Source organism: Dipodomys merriami, unplaced genomic scaffold, assembly GCF_024711535.1.
Source record: "Dipodomys merriami isolate MVZ:Mamm:240054 unplaced genomic scaffold, mDipMer1.0.p SCAF_2558, whole genome shotgun sequence".
In the NCBI taxonomy this organism is placed as follows: Eukaryota; Metazoa; Chordata; class Mammalia; order Rodentia; family Heteromyidae; genus Dipodomys; species Dipodomys merriami.
Genome location: NW_027204002.1, coordinates 1 through 17,282, shown reverse-complemented (window position 1 = coordinate 17,282; position 17,282 = coordinate 1). Strand labels below are relative to the sequence as shown.

Here is a 17,282-nt window from a genome sequence, read left to right as displayed (position 1 = left end):
ACCTTTTTATATTATTATAAAAGTGATGTTACGAAAATAGGGAAGAATGAAAAAGGAATAGGCTGGACTCAGTCGCCCATGGCCAAGGACTGTTTATTGTCAGTGATGGTCACAGACCTTCTCGTGGGATTGGAGGTTGTGTGAGTGGGTGAATTGACATCAAGTTTGTATGGGACCTGAGCAAGGAGTCAGAGGTTAATGAAAAATCCATTAGGACTAGGGAGCTGGGTGCTTTTCAGGTGGGCCCACAATGGAATATTTACAGCTGAGCTTAGGTAGATTGCCCTCCCTGCACACCAAGCATGTCTGTGCTTACCAGGGGTTTTGCCTGGTATTTGATTGCACCTGGGACAATAGGGTTGAGGTCAATCTTTCATATTCCATCTTTAGATACATAAAATGATTGGGCCATGAGGGGAGAGGCAAGTCCTTACATACGTTAGAAATGAGTACATTCTTATTGGGCAGCATCTACCCTTCCCTTACTCTCAGTTTTTCCCTCCTGCCTCTACCCACCAGTGGTATATAGTTCATTTCCAACGTAATGGCTAATGTGTACTGCTGGTGTGTTTGCTCACCCAGTAACTCTTTTCCGTTGTACAGAAAAGAGCTATTGAGCAACATGGCCTGGACAGTTAAAGAGGAACCCTTTGGTAAACTACTGCCCTTTAATATTTGAAAACAAACAAGGAGGAAGACTGCGGGAGCCAATAGAAGGTTAATCATAGGAGTGATGTTCAAATTTAGGTAATAGATCAGAACTGAGAATCCTAGATTTGTAGTTTATCTCAGAAGCATCTCCTATGAATTCAAAGGCCTCTGGGTGGTGAGTGCACAGGTAGGAACAAGACTTCAAAAAGAGTTTGCGAAGCTCCCCACCTCAGAATTCCCTGCCTCCATTTTTTCTTACTTTCTTTTCTTTCTTTTTCCTTCCTTCCTCCCTTTCTTTCTTTTCTTTCTTACTCTTTTTCTTTCTCCCCCTCTCTATTTCTCTCTCTCTCTCTCTCTCTCTGTCTCTCTGTCTCTCTCTTTCTTTTTCTTTCCTTTTTTGCCTTGGTCATGGGGCTTGAACTCTGAGCTTGGGAGCTGTCCCACTGCTCTACCACTTTGAGGCATAATGCCATTTCTGCTTTTCTGGTGGTTATTGGAGATAAGAGTCTTGAAGACTTTCCTGTGTGGTCTGGCTTTGAACCGAGATCTTCAGATGTCATCCTCCTGAGAAGGTAGAATTACAGGCATGAGCCCTGGTGCCCAGCCTCTGCCTCACTTTCTATTCTAAGTGGTAAATATTAGAAATTATACAAGGTGTCAAAACAGCTTAAATCCTCTATATTATGTGGTTAGGAAAGAAAGGAGCATATTGGCCAGAGACAATCCGAGCATATAGAAGACTAGAAAGGCAGGAGGCTGGTGGCTCATGCCTAAAATCCAAGCTACTTAAGAGGCTGAGACCTCAGCATCAAGATTCGAAGCCAGCCTGGACAGGAAAGTCTATTAGACTTTTATCTCTAACTATACACTAAAAAAAAAGGTAGAATTAGAGCTGTAGCTCAAGCTACAGCTGGAGCACCAAACTTGACCAAAAGTTAAAAAAAAGCTCATGGACTGTGCCCTCTCCAGTGAAATAAAGACCCAGGATGGACCCATATACATGCCAACACACACACACACACACAAACACACACATGCACACACACACACACACACACACACACACACACACACACACACACACACAAGAATAAAGAAGGCTAGGCATGCAGCTCAATAATAGAGTGCTTGCCTGCTACATTTGAGAGACTAGCTTTGGTTCTGGCAGTACAGATACAAACAATTGATAATACGCCAGGAGAGAGTCACTGAAGTGCAGATATGGTTAAAAAAGAATTGTACTCTTGACTGATTGCTGGTTCATGTAACTGTACCCCTTTGTATATCAATTCTACAATAACAAAAAACTGGGAAAAATAAAATAATAATAAGGTACAAAAGATGTGAAGAATCCATTATTCCACTGTGATATTTAAATATTTAAAATGATAGGGTGTTCTCCTGTAATGTAGTAATGAAAAATGGTCAATGAGGAGGCATGATAGAATTAGAAAATTAGCTGGGCACCAGTAGTTTACCCCTATAATCCTAGCTACTCTGAAGGCTGAGACCTGAGAATCATGGTTGGAAGCCATGCTGGGCAGGAAAGTTCATGAGACTCTTATCTCCAGTTAAGTAGCAAAACACTGGGAGCTGTGGATCAAGTGGTAGAGCTAGCACACTAGTTTTGAGTACAAAAGCTCAGGCCCTGTGTTCAAGCCCTAGGACTGGCATGAAAAAAAGTCATTTTGTCCCTGCCAACAATAATCATGACAGGAAAGTATTAGATAAGAGTCTTTTGCTCCCCATATCTTGGGGACACTGATGCTCCATCTTGTGGGTCGCCTTCTTGCTTGGGATCAGTTAGATTACATTAGTTATGTTCAAACAGCCTGCAGCCAGGCTTGGAAATGGAGAAACCATCAGATATCAGTGTGTTCTGTGATCCCTTGCCAGTGTCCACCAGGCTGGCAGCCACCACACATAGCCATAGAGAAGGAAGAATTGGCCTTTCGCCCAGGACGAGCAACTTCATTGCTAAAGGGCCATTTCAGAAAATATATGCCCTGGCTTCTGCTGGTAGAAAGTCTTGATTGCTGAGCCATCCCTTTACACAGATTACTGGCAAACAAATCACAAAGGAGGGCCTGAAAGTTAAGGATTTGAGAAGGCTGGGATACCCAGTCTGGGTCCAGGTCACAGACTACTCTCAGAGGTGGACAGAAGAGGAAGAGTTTGAGCTCAGGATTTAGCAGTTGGCAGCAACTTCATTCTCCAAGGCCATTTCTGAAAACAAAGGATCTAGTGTCCTCTGATAAATAGCTCAGACTATACAGTATCAGTTTGTATTGATGCCTAGAGCAAATAGCCTATCTGACAAGGTAGTTTTGGGGAGTGAGCCAAAGGAACTCAGAGATTAGAGAATACAGTAGTCTGTCTTTTGGCATTTCTGGGTCACTTGGTTGTACAGTTTTGGCAGAGGAAAATGGAAATAGGAGGATCAGGGGGAGACATGGAGCAATTACAGTCGCATCCACTGCCAGTGGGACAATGTAAGGGTTTTGTGATGTGACAGAACCCAAGCCCAAAAGGCTACACATTCTATGCTTTCATTTATAGGATGGTCTAGAAAAGGTAGACCTGTAGGGCCAGAAGTAAGATTGGATGTTTCCAGGGGTAGGAGGAGGAGGAGGACTGGATTGATTGCAAAGGGCCTGTTCCCTTTTGTGGTTGATGGGAATGCGGTAGTGGTTACAGCTATGCAAACTCATCAAACTGTATACTTAAAAAAGTGTAAAGTTAATTGCATGAAAGTGTCTCCGCAATAAACCTAGCCTCAGAAAGCAATAAAACAAACCTGAAAAAGTGATACAAATGTACAAACAGTTAACTCACAGTTTTTCCAAGGAAAGGGTCAACATGAGGACATTCTCAACTGTCGTAAGTTGCACCTGTGTTGTTCCCATATCTCTGAAGGAGAAAGCCAGACATTCATGATAAACCCCAGCTCAAAGATCGTGTGCTTACAGATCAGATGCCCCACTACACTACAGATAAGTTATGGTACCTGTATACAATGGAATATCACGCAGCCATTAGAAAGAACAAAATAAGGGCATTCATGGGGAAAGGGATGGAAGTAGAACAATCATGCTCAGCTAAGATTGGCGAGTCTCCCTGATACGTGATATTAAATTCAAAACACAATGAGAGATGACAAGAAACAAAGGACCTCTTCTTAATGTGTGGCATCATTTTTACATGACTCTTGTGTTCTTGACCCCACATATGATACATACGTACATGTGTACGTCTGAGGGAAGCTAGGAGGGAACACAATCAGAGGGAAATGGGTGAAAAAAATACAGCAGAAGGGCTCCCCCATCAGCTGCACTGGGCATTGATGAAAGTGAACTAAGCAACTCAGGGCAGAGATGGGGGGAGGGAATGAGAGAAAAAGGGGAACAGCTTACACTAAGCAAGAGCAAAGAAATGTACATATCAACCTGATTTGGAATGGAATGGTTGTATTGTCAACGTTTGTAGAGTTCCTAAGCTTTATAGACCGGGATAATGACAATTTGCCTTCCGAAGGTTAAAATGTGTTTGTGACTATCCCACAATACTGTGAAATTTAGGTAATCACTTAATCTGAATAAAGAAATAAAAAAAGATACTGTGTTCTAGTAAAGATCCCTCACGGTTTACAAAGTACTATGGTTGTGGCACATATTTTGTTTCATTGTGAATTAAAACATGAACATACTGGAAATTGTTCATTTCAGTGATGCTATTGCTTTTGTTTGGGAAGTTTTAAATGTGCCATTATTTTGACTGTTTTAGAGTTACATTTTCTTCTGATCAGAATTTTTATTAAGATGTTGAAGCTTTTGTTTTATTGAAGCTAGTGTGTCATAACATATTGTGCATCATCATTACATTTATTCTGTAGAACTATAGTGAATGTGTAGACTTATGTTTACTGCTAAGGAATAACAATTATTTATAAAATAATATTAGAAGCGGCATTAGCTACCTGTTGCACACACTTAATACTGACAGAAATCCATGTTACATTTTCCACACTGAAGTTTGTTTTTAAAGAATCACCCTCATTGTTGAAAAGTAAATGTACTTACTTAGGGTGTGAATATTAGTGTTCTAATAAGCATGTGATTATATTGAGGTGGTGGTAGCAGGAAGCTAAACTTGATTTCATTGGGAACCTTAGGTTTTTGTAAATTTATTGGGAAAATAGTTTTTCCTATATTGCTGAAGTTTCTTTTTGGTAAACAGTATCTTTCTAGAAGAAAAGCATGCAGGAGAACTTGAGGTGTATATATATTTCCTCACTGACCAGCAGTGTATTGGTGCATACTGTGGATCTTTGCAGTGAGCAGTATGGACACTGTTCAGTTTTCAATCGGAGGTCAAATATTTTCAAGGGAAAACAGATCCTTCAAGAGCACGAGTCAGCTCAAGAGTTTGTCACTGAAAATAATTGACAGTGTTCTTTCTCATTGAAAAGACTCTAAGATATTCTTTCTTACATCATCAAATTAGGATGTTGCTGTGTTTTAGGATCAATATCTCTTTTTCTTACCACTATTTTAGCATTCTCAAAATACATTCACTATCCCTTTATTTTTTTTAATAAAACAATGCACCATTTATTCCTCTTTGCCTTCTGGGAAAAGTGATGTTGTTACAAGTTCATTCTCTGTTCTGTCCTTCATATATACTTTCTTAGTTATTTCTTTTCCCATGGGCATTTCACTTAATTCCCTATTAACTAAAATTATGACTCTTAAGCTGATTGCTTGTGGCCCATGCCCATAATCAGGCTTACTCAGGAGGCTGAGATCTGAAAATCAGGGTTGGAAGCCAGCCTGGGCAGGAAATTTTGTGAGACTATTACCTTCATTAAAGTACAAAATAATGCTAAGATAATGCTAATGCTAATGCTAATAATAATAATAATAATAATAATAATAATAATAATAATAATAATAATATAAAATCTAGAATTGGAGCTGTGGGTTATATTGTAGACTGCTATCCTTGAGCAAAAGTACCTCAGGGACAGCATCTAGGCCCTGAGTTCAAGCCCTAGAATCAGCACCAGAAAAGATTTTTAAAAAATGACTTTCTTAGGCTTACTGAAAACTATTAAAGCTTTGTAAAAACTAATCAAGAATAACAGAAATGATCTCAAGACTGGTAAGATCATTGAAATACTTACAGATATTTTAATGCAGGCAATTTATAAAGATAGGAATCTTCAACAGATGTTAGAGGATTACGATTGAGAACTCTGAAAAATGCAATGGAATTGAAATTATCAACATTTGATATATATTAGTCTCCATGAAAAGTTTCTATTCATTTCTTTGATTTGAAACTTGTAGATGAAAAACAATCACTGTCTTTAAGTCATACTTACAATCCATAAGGTAGACATCCTTTGGACACTGCCTAGAATTCTAGAAAAGAGTTTGGAGAAGAGAAAGGGTATAGGTCTAGAAAAGGCTTTGGATAGCAGAGATTAAGCCAGGACTCTAGTACAAACCCAAACACAGCCAGAAGCATGCACACTTCTGCGTACCTACTGTTATCAATAGAAAAGCAATGCTACTGAACTGGGAGAAAGCAATAGGATGTTTCAGGGACAGCAGTTGAGTTGCCCTCAAAATGTAGCATGACAGAAACTCTCAATCATGGGGTAAATAATTCAATATGGATAAGGCCTGCTTTTTTCTCTTTTTTCTTCTCCTATTGTCTCTTAGTGCTCATGACCAGTTAGCATGGGAAAGTGCTTTACCTTAATAAGGTATAGGATTTCTCCTTTGTAAAGTCCAATAGCTTCTAAACTCATGGAGCCAGGACTGTGAGAATCAATGAAGTGATTAAAAGGACAGGTGTGTGTGTGTGTGTGTGTGTGTGTGTGTGTGTGTGTGTGTGTGTGTGTGTGTCTGTGTGTGTGTGTGTGTCTGTGTGTGTGTGTCTGTGTGTGTGTGTCTGTGTGTGTGTGTGTGTGTCTGTGTGTGTGTGTCTGTGTGTGTGTGTCTGTGTGTATCTGTGTGTTTCTCCTTGGGTTTAAATTCAGGGCCTGGGTTCTGCTTGAGATCTTTTGCTCCACCACTTTCAACCATATTTCCACTTCCAGTTTTCTGGTAGTTAACTGGAAGTGAGGGTCTCATGTCTCATGGACTTTTTTGTCCTGGCTGGCTTTGAACTGCAATCCTTAGGTCTCAGCCTCTTGAATAGATAAGGTTACAAGATATGTGCTATTAGCTTCTGGCTAAAAGGACATTTTCAAATAAGTCATTTTAAGCAGATACTGGTTCCTTACACCTGTAGTCCTAGCTACTCAGGCTGCTATATGAGGATGGAGATTCAGAGCCAGCACAGGCAACCAAATCTTAGCTTCCAGCCACATCTCAATCCTCCACCAACACAAAATACCTTCTAGGAACCTGAATTTCCTGATCCACAAGCAGCCTTTCACAGAGACAAGTTTAGAGGAGAATTTCACCTTGAGTCATAATTTCCTTTGGAACATTGAACCCCACAGTCCTTTTCTTTTTGAGGTAGAGTTTTGACTTGTAGCCCAGAGTGGCCTTGGACTATAGGTCCCCTGCCCACACCTCTTGAGTGCTGGATTACAGCTGTATGTCACCACATCTGGCAAACAGCATAACATTTTTGAACTGACAGGAAATAAAAACCCATGTGTCTTGGTGGAGGTAGTCAGGAAAGAAAATTTATAGAATCAGTTCTAGGGCAATGTATTTTCTTTTTGAATGTATAGCTTTTTCTATACCTCAGAGGTTCCTATTGCCCAAGGTAATTAACAACCTCAGAGGTACATACTTGAAAAGTAACATTCTGCCTGACTGAGAGAAGTGCCATTGTCACCATTAGAAGAAACTGACACTGATAAGTCATCCACCCTTTTACTTGCTGGAGGACTTGGTGATCAGTGTTGCTCTTTGCAGCTCTGCCTCGCTGACATGTGGGCAGTCAGGCAGTCACTCTGCAGTAAAGATGCAGTAAAGAAGCAATGAATGTTAACCTCACATTGATCAGAGCAGTCATTGGCTCCCATGACAGAGCTCATTTCAAGGTTACTTGTGTGATGTCTTCTATTTTCCAGGCCATACATCAGAACTAAGGAAACAGAACCTGGCGCTGTGTGACTAGTCATATGAGTCACCTAGCCTTGTGAACCTTATTTCTTTCCCTGATTTGAAAAACAACAACAACAACAAATGATATCACTTTTGAGTGTGATATCTACCCAGAACATTCCAAGTCAGCATATAGTAAAGACATTTGCCCTATGTTTTTTTTTTTTTTTTTTTGTCAGTTGTGGGCCTGAACTCTGGGCCTGGGCCCTGTCCCTCAGCTCTTCAGCTCAAGGCTAGTGCTCTACCACTTGAGCCACAGCACCACTTCCGGTTTTTTCTGTGTATGTGGTGCTGAGGAATTGAACCCAGGGCCTCATGCATGCAAGGCAAGCACTCTACCACTGAGCCACCTTCCCAGCCCGACATTTGCACTATTCACAATAGCCAAGTCATGGAAACAGCCCAGATGCCCTTCAACAGATGAGCAGATCAAGAAAATGTGGTACCAATACACAATGGAATTTTACACATCCATTAGAAAGAAATAAGATTGTGTCCTTGCAGGGAAATGGATGAACCTAAATAAAAATTGTGTTAAGTGAAGCAAGCCAGGCTCAGAGGGACAAAGCACACAAGTTTTCTCTCATATGTGGAAGCTAAATCAAAAATACAACTAGGCATGATAACATGTACAGGGCTGAATGCATTTACACACAGAGACTGGCATAAATCCTCTGAGCAACCAAAGTACTGTTCATCACAAATAGTAAGCGTGAAATGGAAACAAGTTTTCATTTTTGACGGGAGAGGGTACGGGAATGGATGGAGCAAAAGCAGTCAGTGTATTCCATGTGCTCAATATTAAAGTAAACCATGTAACTTGTGGTAGGGGATTGGAGCAGGAAAATGGGGGAGAATGAAGGAAGGCGTAACATTGTCAGGAAGCAGTGTCCTCATAACCTGACATGGAACTGCAACTTCTTAGTATAACTACATAATAACAACAATAAAAATACTTTAAAAAAGAAAAATGCATAAAGACATATATTGGAGAGTTCACATAGTCATTATACCCAGCTTAGTATTATGGATATTAGGTTTTGAACACCTAAATAAGTTTTTATTTAACATGCTTATCATCTATACCACTTACATGTGGTGTAAAAACGGCAACCCATGCCATGCCTGGAATGTTCCGAAGCTCAGTTCTGTGATTAAATTGCAACCAAGGTTTCTAAAAACAAAGAAACAACAAAAACCATAAGCCAAAAAAAAAAAAAGGGAAAAGAAGGCATTTTTCCAGAACTTTCTTGTGATTCTAATTTACATATAATGAAACAATTCTGTTCCTTGCCTGCGCTCTAAAGAAATCTTCTTGTGGGCTATACTGGCTCGTGATTTCTGCTTTCATATTTACACATGCAGTGTCAAGTGACCCTCATTGATAGAGAACAGGATTTTGTATGTCCACTCATTTTGGGCTGCACAGTTCTTTGCTGTGGAGCCTTGTCCTGTCCATTGTAGGCTACAAGCAGGACATCAGCATCCCTCTAGACATGTCTGCCCACTACATGCACATGGCATATCCACAGTTGCTGAATGTCTTCTGGGTACAGGCTATTGGCTGAGAATAACTGCTTTGTAAAGAGTCTGTCTGACTTATAATGACTCATCTTTGCTAGTTTAAAATAATTTCATATATATATGTAACTTTTTGCTAGTAAAATTTAATTTTATTTCAAAATGAGCTGATATGTGAGATAAAGCAGTGTTTTTCTTCTTTTTTGTTGTTTTGTTGTTTTTGCGAGTCTTATGGCTTGAAGTCAGGGCCTGAGCACTGTCCCTGAGCTTCTTTTTGCTCAAGACTAGCACTCTACCACATGAGCCACTGTGTCACTTCTGCTTTTTCTGCTTATGTGGTACTGAGGACTGAAACCTGTGGGTTGATGAATGCTAGGCAAGCACTCTAGCACTGAGCCACATTCCCAGTCCGAAATATTGAAACTCTATTTGCAACTTACACGACCTTCAGAAAAGGTAATGATTCAAATGTGCGTCTTTCAATTGACTGTATTTTATTGCAGGACAAATCTCTAGAAAAAGAAAGGAAAATATACTCAGACTCTATTAGATATCTAATGAGTATGATTAAATGTAGACTTTAGGATAGATAATATTGAACACAAGAATTATTTCTAAATGATAAACCTTTGTGTTTTAACTTCCTTAATCAAGTAAGTCTCAGCACACCTAACAGATTTTGACTTATGATCATCATCAATGAAATGTAATTACTGATACTGATGTATGTAATCTTTCAAGAGAGCAGAACAATGAATAGGTTTTATTTTGTATTCTCATAAAATTAACGTCAAGGCTTAATGTAAGATTCTATTATATATATATGTGACATATAGTTAGATTACACAATATGTAGGATAGTCATTGCATATCTGTTATATGTATAGCCTATAAGGGTGTACTAGGGCTTGAACTCAGGCGTTGCACTGTTGCTAGGCTTTTTTACTCAGAAACTGGTGCCCTATCACTTGAACCGTAGGTCCACATTCAGCTGTTTGCTGGCAGTACACCTTTTCTGCACTTCTGCTGCACTGTTGCTTGACCTTTTGAGCCTATGAGTTCTTAGAGAGTAGATCCCAGCCTTATTCATCTTTGTGTGCTCCAATCTAGACGCAGCCAATTTATCTCCTTTTTTATTGGTGAATGATGATGATATACACAGTAGTGGGATATAAATAGCTTGCAATGCGTTTCATGGTAGGAGAATCAAAGGGATGATTTCATGGAGAGTTTTCTTATTTGTTTCCTTCCAATCATGTTTAGAGGTTTGAGAGCCCAGCTGGCAGAAAGGCCACAAAAAGTCAGTATAAAACTAGTTATCAGGGCTGGGAAGGTGGCTCAGTGGTAGAGCGCTTTCCTTGCATGCATGAGGCACTCGGTTCGATTCCTCAGTTCGATTCCTCAGCACCACATTAAAAACAAGAAAAAAGCTGGAAGTGACGCTGTGGCTCAAGTGGTGAGCACTAGCCTTGAGGTGAAGAGCTTAAGGACAGTAACAAGCCCAGAGTTCAGGCCCCCGACCGGACCCCCCACCCCCCAAAAAAAACCCAAAACAAAACAAACCCAACAAACGTGCGGGGAATGTGGCTTAGTGATAGAGTACCTTCCTAACATGCATGAAGCCCTGGGTTCCATTCCTCAGTACCACATAACCAAGAAAAGCCACAAGTGGCACTGTGGGTTAAGTGGTAGAGTGCTAGCCTTGAGCAAAAGAAGCTCAGAAGAGACTGTGCCCAGGGACTGAGTTCAAGCCCCAGGAGTGGGGAAAAACAAACAAACAACAATGACCAAAACTAGTCATCACCTTAGAACCTAGAACCTAGAAGGGTTGATAACTGAAAGCCTTCTTTTGTGTTATGCCAATCACTTAAGAGTCTCTTTGGTTTTTAAAGAATTACTTGAAAATAGCTCATTATCATAGGAGGCTGATTAATGGAAACATTCATAAGCTTAAGGATGGATCTTTGGGCCTCATGGACAAAGCACAAAAATGGGGCAAAGTGTGTGTGTGTGTGTGTGTGTGTGTGTGTGTGTAAATGGGGCAAAGTGTGTGTGTGTGTGTGTGTGTGTGTGTGTGTGTGTGTGTGTGTGTGTGTGTGTGTTTGTTGTTTTGGGTACCAGTACTGAAGTTTGAACTTAGGCCTTGGATGCTGTCCTTTAGTTTCTTTGCTCAACGCTGTTGCTCTAACACTAGAGCTATAGTTTCCCTTTGGTTTGTGTCTTGGGAGGGGAGATGCGTGCATGCACCCATGCCTGTGCATTGGTGCTGGGGCTTGAATCCAGGACCTGACCGCTGTCCCTGAGATCCATTTTCTCAAGGCTGGTGCTCTACCACTTCAACCACTGTACCACTTTTAGTTCTGGTGGTTAATTAGAGATGAGAGTCTCCCAGACTTTCCTGCCCCAGCTGGCTTCAAATTGGAATCCTCAGATCTCAGCCTCCTGAGTAGGTAGCTAGGATTAGATGCATCAATCATCTGTGCCTGGCCAGGCTGTACATTTTTTTTTTGCCAGTCCTGGGGCTTGAACTCAGAGCCTGGGCACTGAGTCTCCTCTGAGCTTCTTTTGCTCAAGGCTAGCACTCTACCACTTGAGCCACAGTGCCACTTCCAGCTTTTTCTGTTTATGTGGTACAGAGGAATTGATCCCAGGGTTGCATACATGATAGGCAAGCACTCTGCCACTCAGCCACATGACCAGACCCAGGTTGTGCATTTTTAAGGAAACGTTTTTATGAGTATGAGGAATTGCTAATGTCTACACTCCATTTTTCCCTATCTATATGTTATCTGTATACTCAATCTGATAATGAATAGGAAGTATTTATTGCTAGAGATGAGCCCAGATAGACACAGTAGTTCATAGCTGCAGAATTGATTGCTAGAAGAGATTTCAGTAATGAATCTGAATAATTTATACATAATTACAAACATTAAGGATGCTAACTTACAAATATTCAAGGGATAGGAGTCCTTCAAATGTATCCTTATGTAATTCAGTAAGGTGATTTTCGCTGAGAATTCTGGAAGATAAGAAAGTTATTGCTGGAACTAAATTCATCCAACATTGGGAAATATATTGAATAGAGAGATAAAGTATGGGAAAAGAAAGGCTGTCATTTTCTGTTGCCTAGAGTGTATGGTGGCACGACTTTTTTGAGGACAATTAACATTTCATGTGTACTATCACCGTGTTCATAATAACAATCCTATTCTAGACTATTCTGCTGAATGAGTTGTCTGTGTTCACAAAGAAGTATATATGAGGATGTTCGTTGTAGCCTGAATGCAACAAGCTAAATGGGAATGCTCTAAATAATATTAAGGGAAACATGAAATAAAGCACGAGGCATCTACATTATGGAATGTTTTGGAAAAGATTAAAGGAATAGGATAGTCCTCTATGTCTGTAACAGGAAAGTTCAAAGTATATATTATGAAATGGAAAAATCAAGTTGCAGTATATTACAGTTTATAGAAAATGAAAACCCAGTAAGAAAATGATACCACAGGGGCTGGGAAGATAGCTCAGTCGTAGAGTGCTTGTCTTGCATACGTAACACCCTGAGTTCAATTGGTCAGCAGTACATAAAGAGAAAAAGCAGGAAGTGGAGATGTGGCCCAAGTGGTAGAGTGCTAGCCTTGAGCTGATGAGCTGAGAGACAGCGCACAGGCCCAGAGTTCAAGCCCCATGACCAGCCAAAAAGAAAAAAAAAAAAGATAAAAAAGAAAATGATACCCCAAATCTATTGTACTACATGTAAATATAGTAAATATATATGTAACTATCATAAAGTAGTGCACAACTGCCTGGGAAAACATCTTTCTATTATACTCTTGTTTCAGGTATAGTTTTCATTCTGTTATTAACATCACTTGTACGCATGAAGAATGTAAGCATGCATCACTTATACAATAGACAATAATCTCCACTTGCCACATACTTAGTTCAAAGAGGGTCCATGAAACTGCATTTTGCATGATAGCTGTAAGGACTCATCATGCATGCAAGACAAACACTCTGCCACTTCACAGTACCCCAAGTACCCATAAAGTTTAATGTTCAAAATAATGTTAGAATTTCAGTCAGTAGAGGTCAATTAGGATATGGGGGGTGGGGAGTGCAATGGCTTTTTCTCAGAGGTACTTCCTTCAAGATTCTGGGCCAAGGTGGGTCCCAGAATAGTGTCATATTCATATTTGGAGAGAACATACTCACAGTTTCTCAGTCCAACGGTACGATGCCCATATATTTTCTTCAATATAAGAAATATCGTTTCCTTGGAAATTTCTATGGAGAAACAGTTTACATCCAGGAATAAGAAGGAAAAGATTAGAGTAAGAAAAACGCATTGCAACTTCATGAGGCAATCTAATGCAGGAAAAAACCCAGCGTTTTCTACTTTCTGAAGCTATGAACAAAAGTGGCTCCACTGTCACGAAAGAAGAGGCTCCTCAACAGAAGCTTTTAATTTGCTGTCTGCTCAAGCAATCTCGTGCATATGTAGTTCTAATTACTCTGGATGTAATTTTCCCAAGTCATGTGTGATGAAAATGACATCTAAATCAATAAGCAAATGGTGACAGAAAAAGGGACAAATGCATTGTGGGAAAACAGGAATAAAAACCTCTCTGTCAGGTAGTGTACCAAGGCTGTGCTTAAGTGTTGTTAAGAAGGATGAAGCCTTAGAAGGAAGTATATGTTGGAAATGTAAGGAATATTAGAAATTAGAGGAATTAGTATGGTGGTGAGGGAAGAGCTCAGAGTCATATTGCATACAGGGAAAAGCATGGTTCACTGAGACAAGAGTTAAGTTTTATTACCTCATCAGGAATAAAAGGCCAAAGACAGACATTGGAAAGGAGGATGTATGGGAAATGGTATGAGGTTTAATCTGATTGGAATAGAGCATATAAAATGGAGTGATAGAGAGTACAGGGAAGAACTGCATGCTTTTATACTTTTATTCTCTATACTTCTATAACTGGTGTGTCTGTGTGTGCGCGTACACATATGCATGCACGCGCTATGGGATGATCTGAGATTTTTGTGTGCACAAGGCTCTGCTACTATGCTTTGTCATCAGCCATTAGTGTTTGAGATAACACCTGGTAAAGTTCAGACTGGCATTGAATTCTAGGCTCTCTCCTCCCTCAAATGTGTGTTAAAGATGTGTACTGTAAAATTAGCTTCTGTGGGATTTTTTTTTTTTTTTGGAGAATAGAATGCACATATGAAAGCATATGTGGGCAGATGCTGGTGGCCCATGCCTGTAATCCTAGCTACCCAGGCGGCTGATAACTGGGGTCACCATTCAGTGCCCCTCTGGGAAGGAAACTCTGTTAGACTCTATTTCATTTTTTTTGGAGGGGGGGTCCGGTGTGGGGCCTGAACTCTGGGCCTGGGCACTGTCCCTCATCTTTTCAGCTCAAGGCTAGTGCTCTACCACTTGAGCCACAGCACCACTTCTGGCTTTTTTCTTGTTGCTTATGTGGTGCTAAGAAATCGAACCCAGGGCCTCATGCATGCAAGGTAAGCGCTCTACCACTGAGCCACCTTCCCAGCCCCTCATTTTTAATTTTTTTTAAAAATTTTTTGTTGGTTGTAGGGCTTGAACTTGGGGTCTGGACAGTATCCTTCAGCTCTTCAGCTCAAGGCAAGCGCTGTAACACTTGAGCTACAGCGCCACTTCGGCTCTTCCTATTTATTGAATCCAGGGCTTCATGCATGTGAGACAAGCACTTTACCACCAGTGAGCCACCTTCCCAACCCTCTGTGAGATTCTTGTCTCCAATTACCTACCAGAACACCAGAAGTAGCACTTTAGCTCAAAGTATTAGAGTCCACTTGAGCAAAAGCGCTCAGGGACAATTCCCAAGCCCTGAATTCAAGCCCCATTGTCCACCCAAAGAACAAAAAATAGAAACCAGAAAGTAAACAAATGTGGGTTGAAAAATAAAATATTTTGCTTCTGTTTGCCCGTGGCCTTAGGGCCTGGGCCCTGTCTCTGTGGTTTTCTTGCTTAAGGATGATATTCTATCACTTCTGGCTTGTTGGTATTTAATTTGAAATAAGAGCCTCACAAACTTTCCAAATAGGATTTGCTTTAAATCCCGGTCCTCAGATCTGAGCCTGTTCCCGTAGCTAAATTCCCGGTGTGAGCCACCATTGCTTGGCAAAAGCGCATGTTTACTAGAAGCTACTGAGATACCTTAATCTGTCCTTAGTCTTTGATATAACTCTCTTGCTCAGTTCATATATACTTTGTCTGGTAGCAGAGTAGAGAAGATTTAAGTCTGCTCATCTGTCTAGTAGACTTTTCCATTTAACTGCAAGCCTTCTGACTGCTTACCAATGAAAATGTTCCAAGCTGAACTCCTTTCTCACAAACTGGTTTTCCTTCCTGACTACTGTTTCTATCACTGTCAGGTTCATTGAGGACCAAAAGTGTGGAGTCCTGTTTGGTACACTCATGCCCACAGTCAGTGATTTCTCTGTTGTTCTTTTTAGAGAACTGTACTACCATTTTGTATTCCCATGGAACTTCTGTGACTCAGAATCTTCTTGGAAACAGACAAAGATCTTTGCAACCTCAAATAAAAGCTTGGCAAATGGATACAATAGGAAGATGAGAACAAGGAAGGTGAAGTGACAAGTTGAAGAGCCAGCCAGGTTACGGGTGGCTCATGCCTGTAATCCTAGTCCTAAGGAGGCTGAAATCTGAAGATCTTGGTTTGAAACCAGCCCGGGGAAGAAAAGCCCATGAGATTCTTATCCCCACTAACCACTAGAAAACTGGAAGTGAACCTTGGGTTCAAGCCCCACGACCAACCTAAAAAAAAATAAGAAAAAAAATAGTAAATATTATTCAAGATTGGATTGGAGAGAGGAGGAAGACCTTGAGAAAAGAATGCCCAGCACGAAGGAGGTAGGGGGATACTTGCAAGACAGTGAAAAGTTGTTTCTTGGGGTCGATATCTGGCACAGGAACTTGGCGGAGCCTCTGACTTGGGCTGAGATCCACACATGACAGTGTCTGGTCTTGGCAGTGACAGAGCTCACATAAGCTGATGCTTGGAGGGGCCTTCTGTTCTGTTTGCACAGCTAAAGCATTTTCTGTGGTGGATGTTGTTAACTGATTATTAGGAAGTTGTTCCTGTTCCTGACTCAAAGTTTTAACTGTGCCTTGAATCAGGGTTGGAGGTTGAGTCCCAAACCTATAGGGATGTGGAAGTGGCACCGTAGTGAGTTTTAGAGGAAGAGTTCTAGTAGTCTTCAGGATGGCACCAGGTACAGTCTTTGTATTCCTTGACATTGGCTGATAGCCTGATGTTGGAGGTTTAGCCTCAGGCTCCAACTGTGTCTGTGGGGTCTGAGTTGGGGTCTTCCACTGAGATTGAGTTAGAATCTTCCAGTGAGGCTGACTTAAGGGCTTCAGAAGAGGATGAGTTGAGGTCTTCTGCCAAGGCTGAGTTGGAGTTTTTGGCTGAGGCAAAGTTGGGGTCTTCTGCTTAGGGTGAGTTACAGTCTTCCACAGGGGTTGAGCTGGCATCTCCAGCAGAGGTTGAGTTGGTATCTCCTGTAGATGCTGGGTTAGGGTCTCTTGCACAGGCTGGGTTGAAGTTTCCTGCAGTGTCTGTATTGCAGTTTCCTGCAAAGGCTGTGCTGGAAGCTCATGGGGAGGCTGTGTTAGAGTTTCCTGCAGCGGCTGTGCTGGAGTCTTGTGCAGAATCTGTGTTGAGGTCTCCTGCGGAGGCTGAGTTGGGGTCTCCTGTGGAGGCTGAGTCAGGATCTCCTGCGGAGGCTGAGTCGGGGTCTCCTGGGGAGGCTGAGTCAGGGTCTCCTGCGGGGGCTGAGTCGGGGTCTCCTGCAGAGGCTGAATCTGGGTCCCCTGCGGAGGCTGAGTCAGGGTCACCTGCGGAGGCAGGGTTGGAGTCTCCTGTGGAGGGTGAGTCATGGTCTCCTGTGGAGGCTGAGTCA

The 17,282-nt window shown here is 41.2% G+C and overlaps 1 protein-coding gene across 2 annotated transcripts in view; it reads right to left on the bottom strand.

The window, feature by feature from the left end:
- The window catches only part of LOC138836730 (leucine-rich repeat-containing protein 37A2-like), a 32,061-nt gene extending 14,796 nt beyond the window's left edge, over positions 1–17,265 (bottom strand). For both annotated transcript variants that reach the window (XM_070035410.1, XM_070035411.1), the window contains exons 1-7: positions 16,247–17,265; positions 13,521–13,592; positions 12,253–12,324; positions 9,743–9,814; positions 8,875–8,955; positions 5,834–5,905; positions 3,487–3,561 (exon numbers count right to left, since the gene is read on the bottom strand). In XM_070035410.1, coding sequence (XP_069891511.1) covers positions 3,487–3,561; positions 5,834–5,905; positions 8,875–8,955; positions 9,743–9,814; positions 12,253–12,324; positions 13,521–13,592; positions 16,247–17,259 — 1,457 coding nt within the window. In that variant the 5' untranslated portion in view covers positions 17,260–17,265. The remainder of the gene's footprint in view (positions 1–3,486; positions 3,562–5,833; positions 5,906–8,874; positions 8,956–9,742; positions 9,815–12,252; positions 12,325–13,520; positions 13,593–16,246) is intronic.
- Between the last annotated feature and the right edge of the window lie 17 nt (positions 17,266–17,282).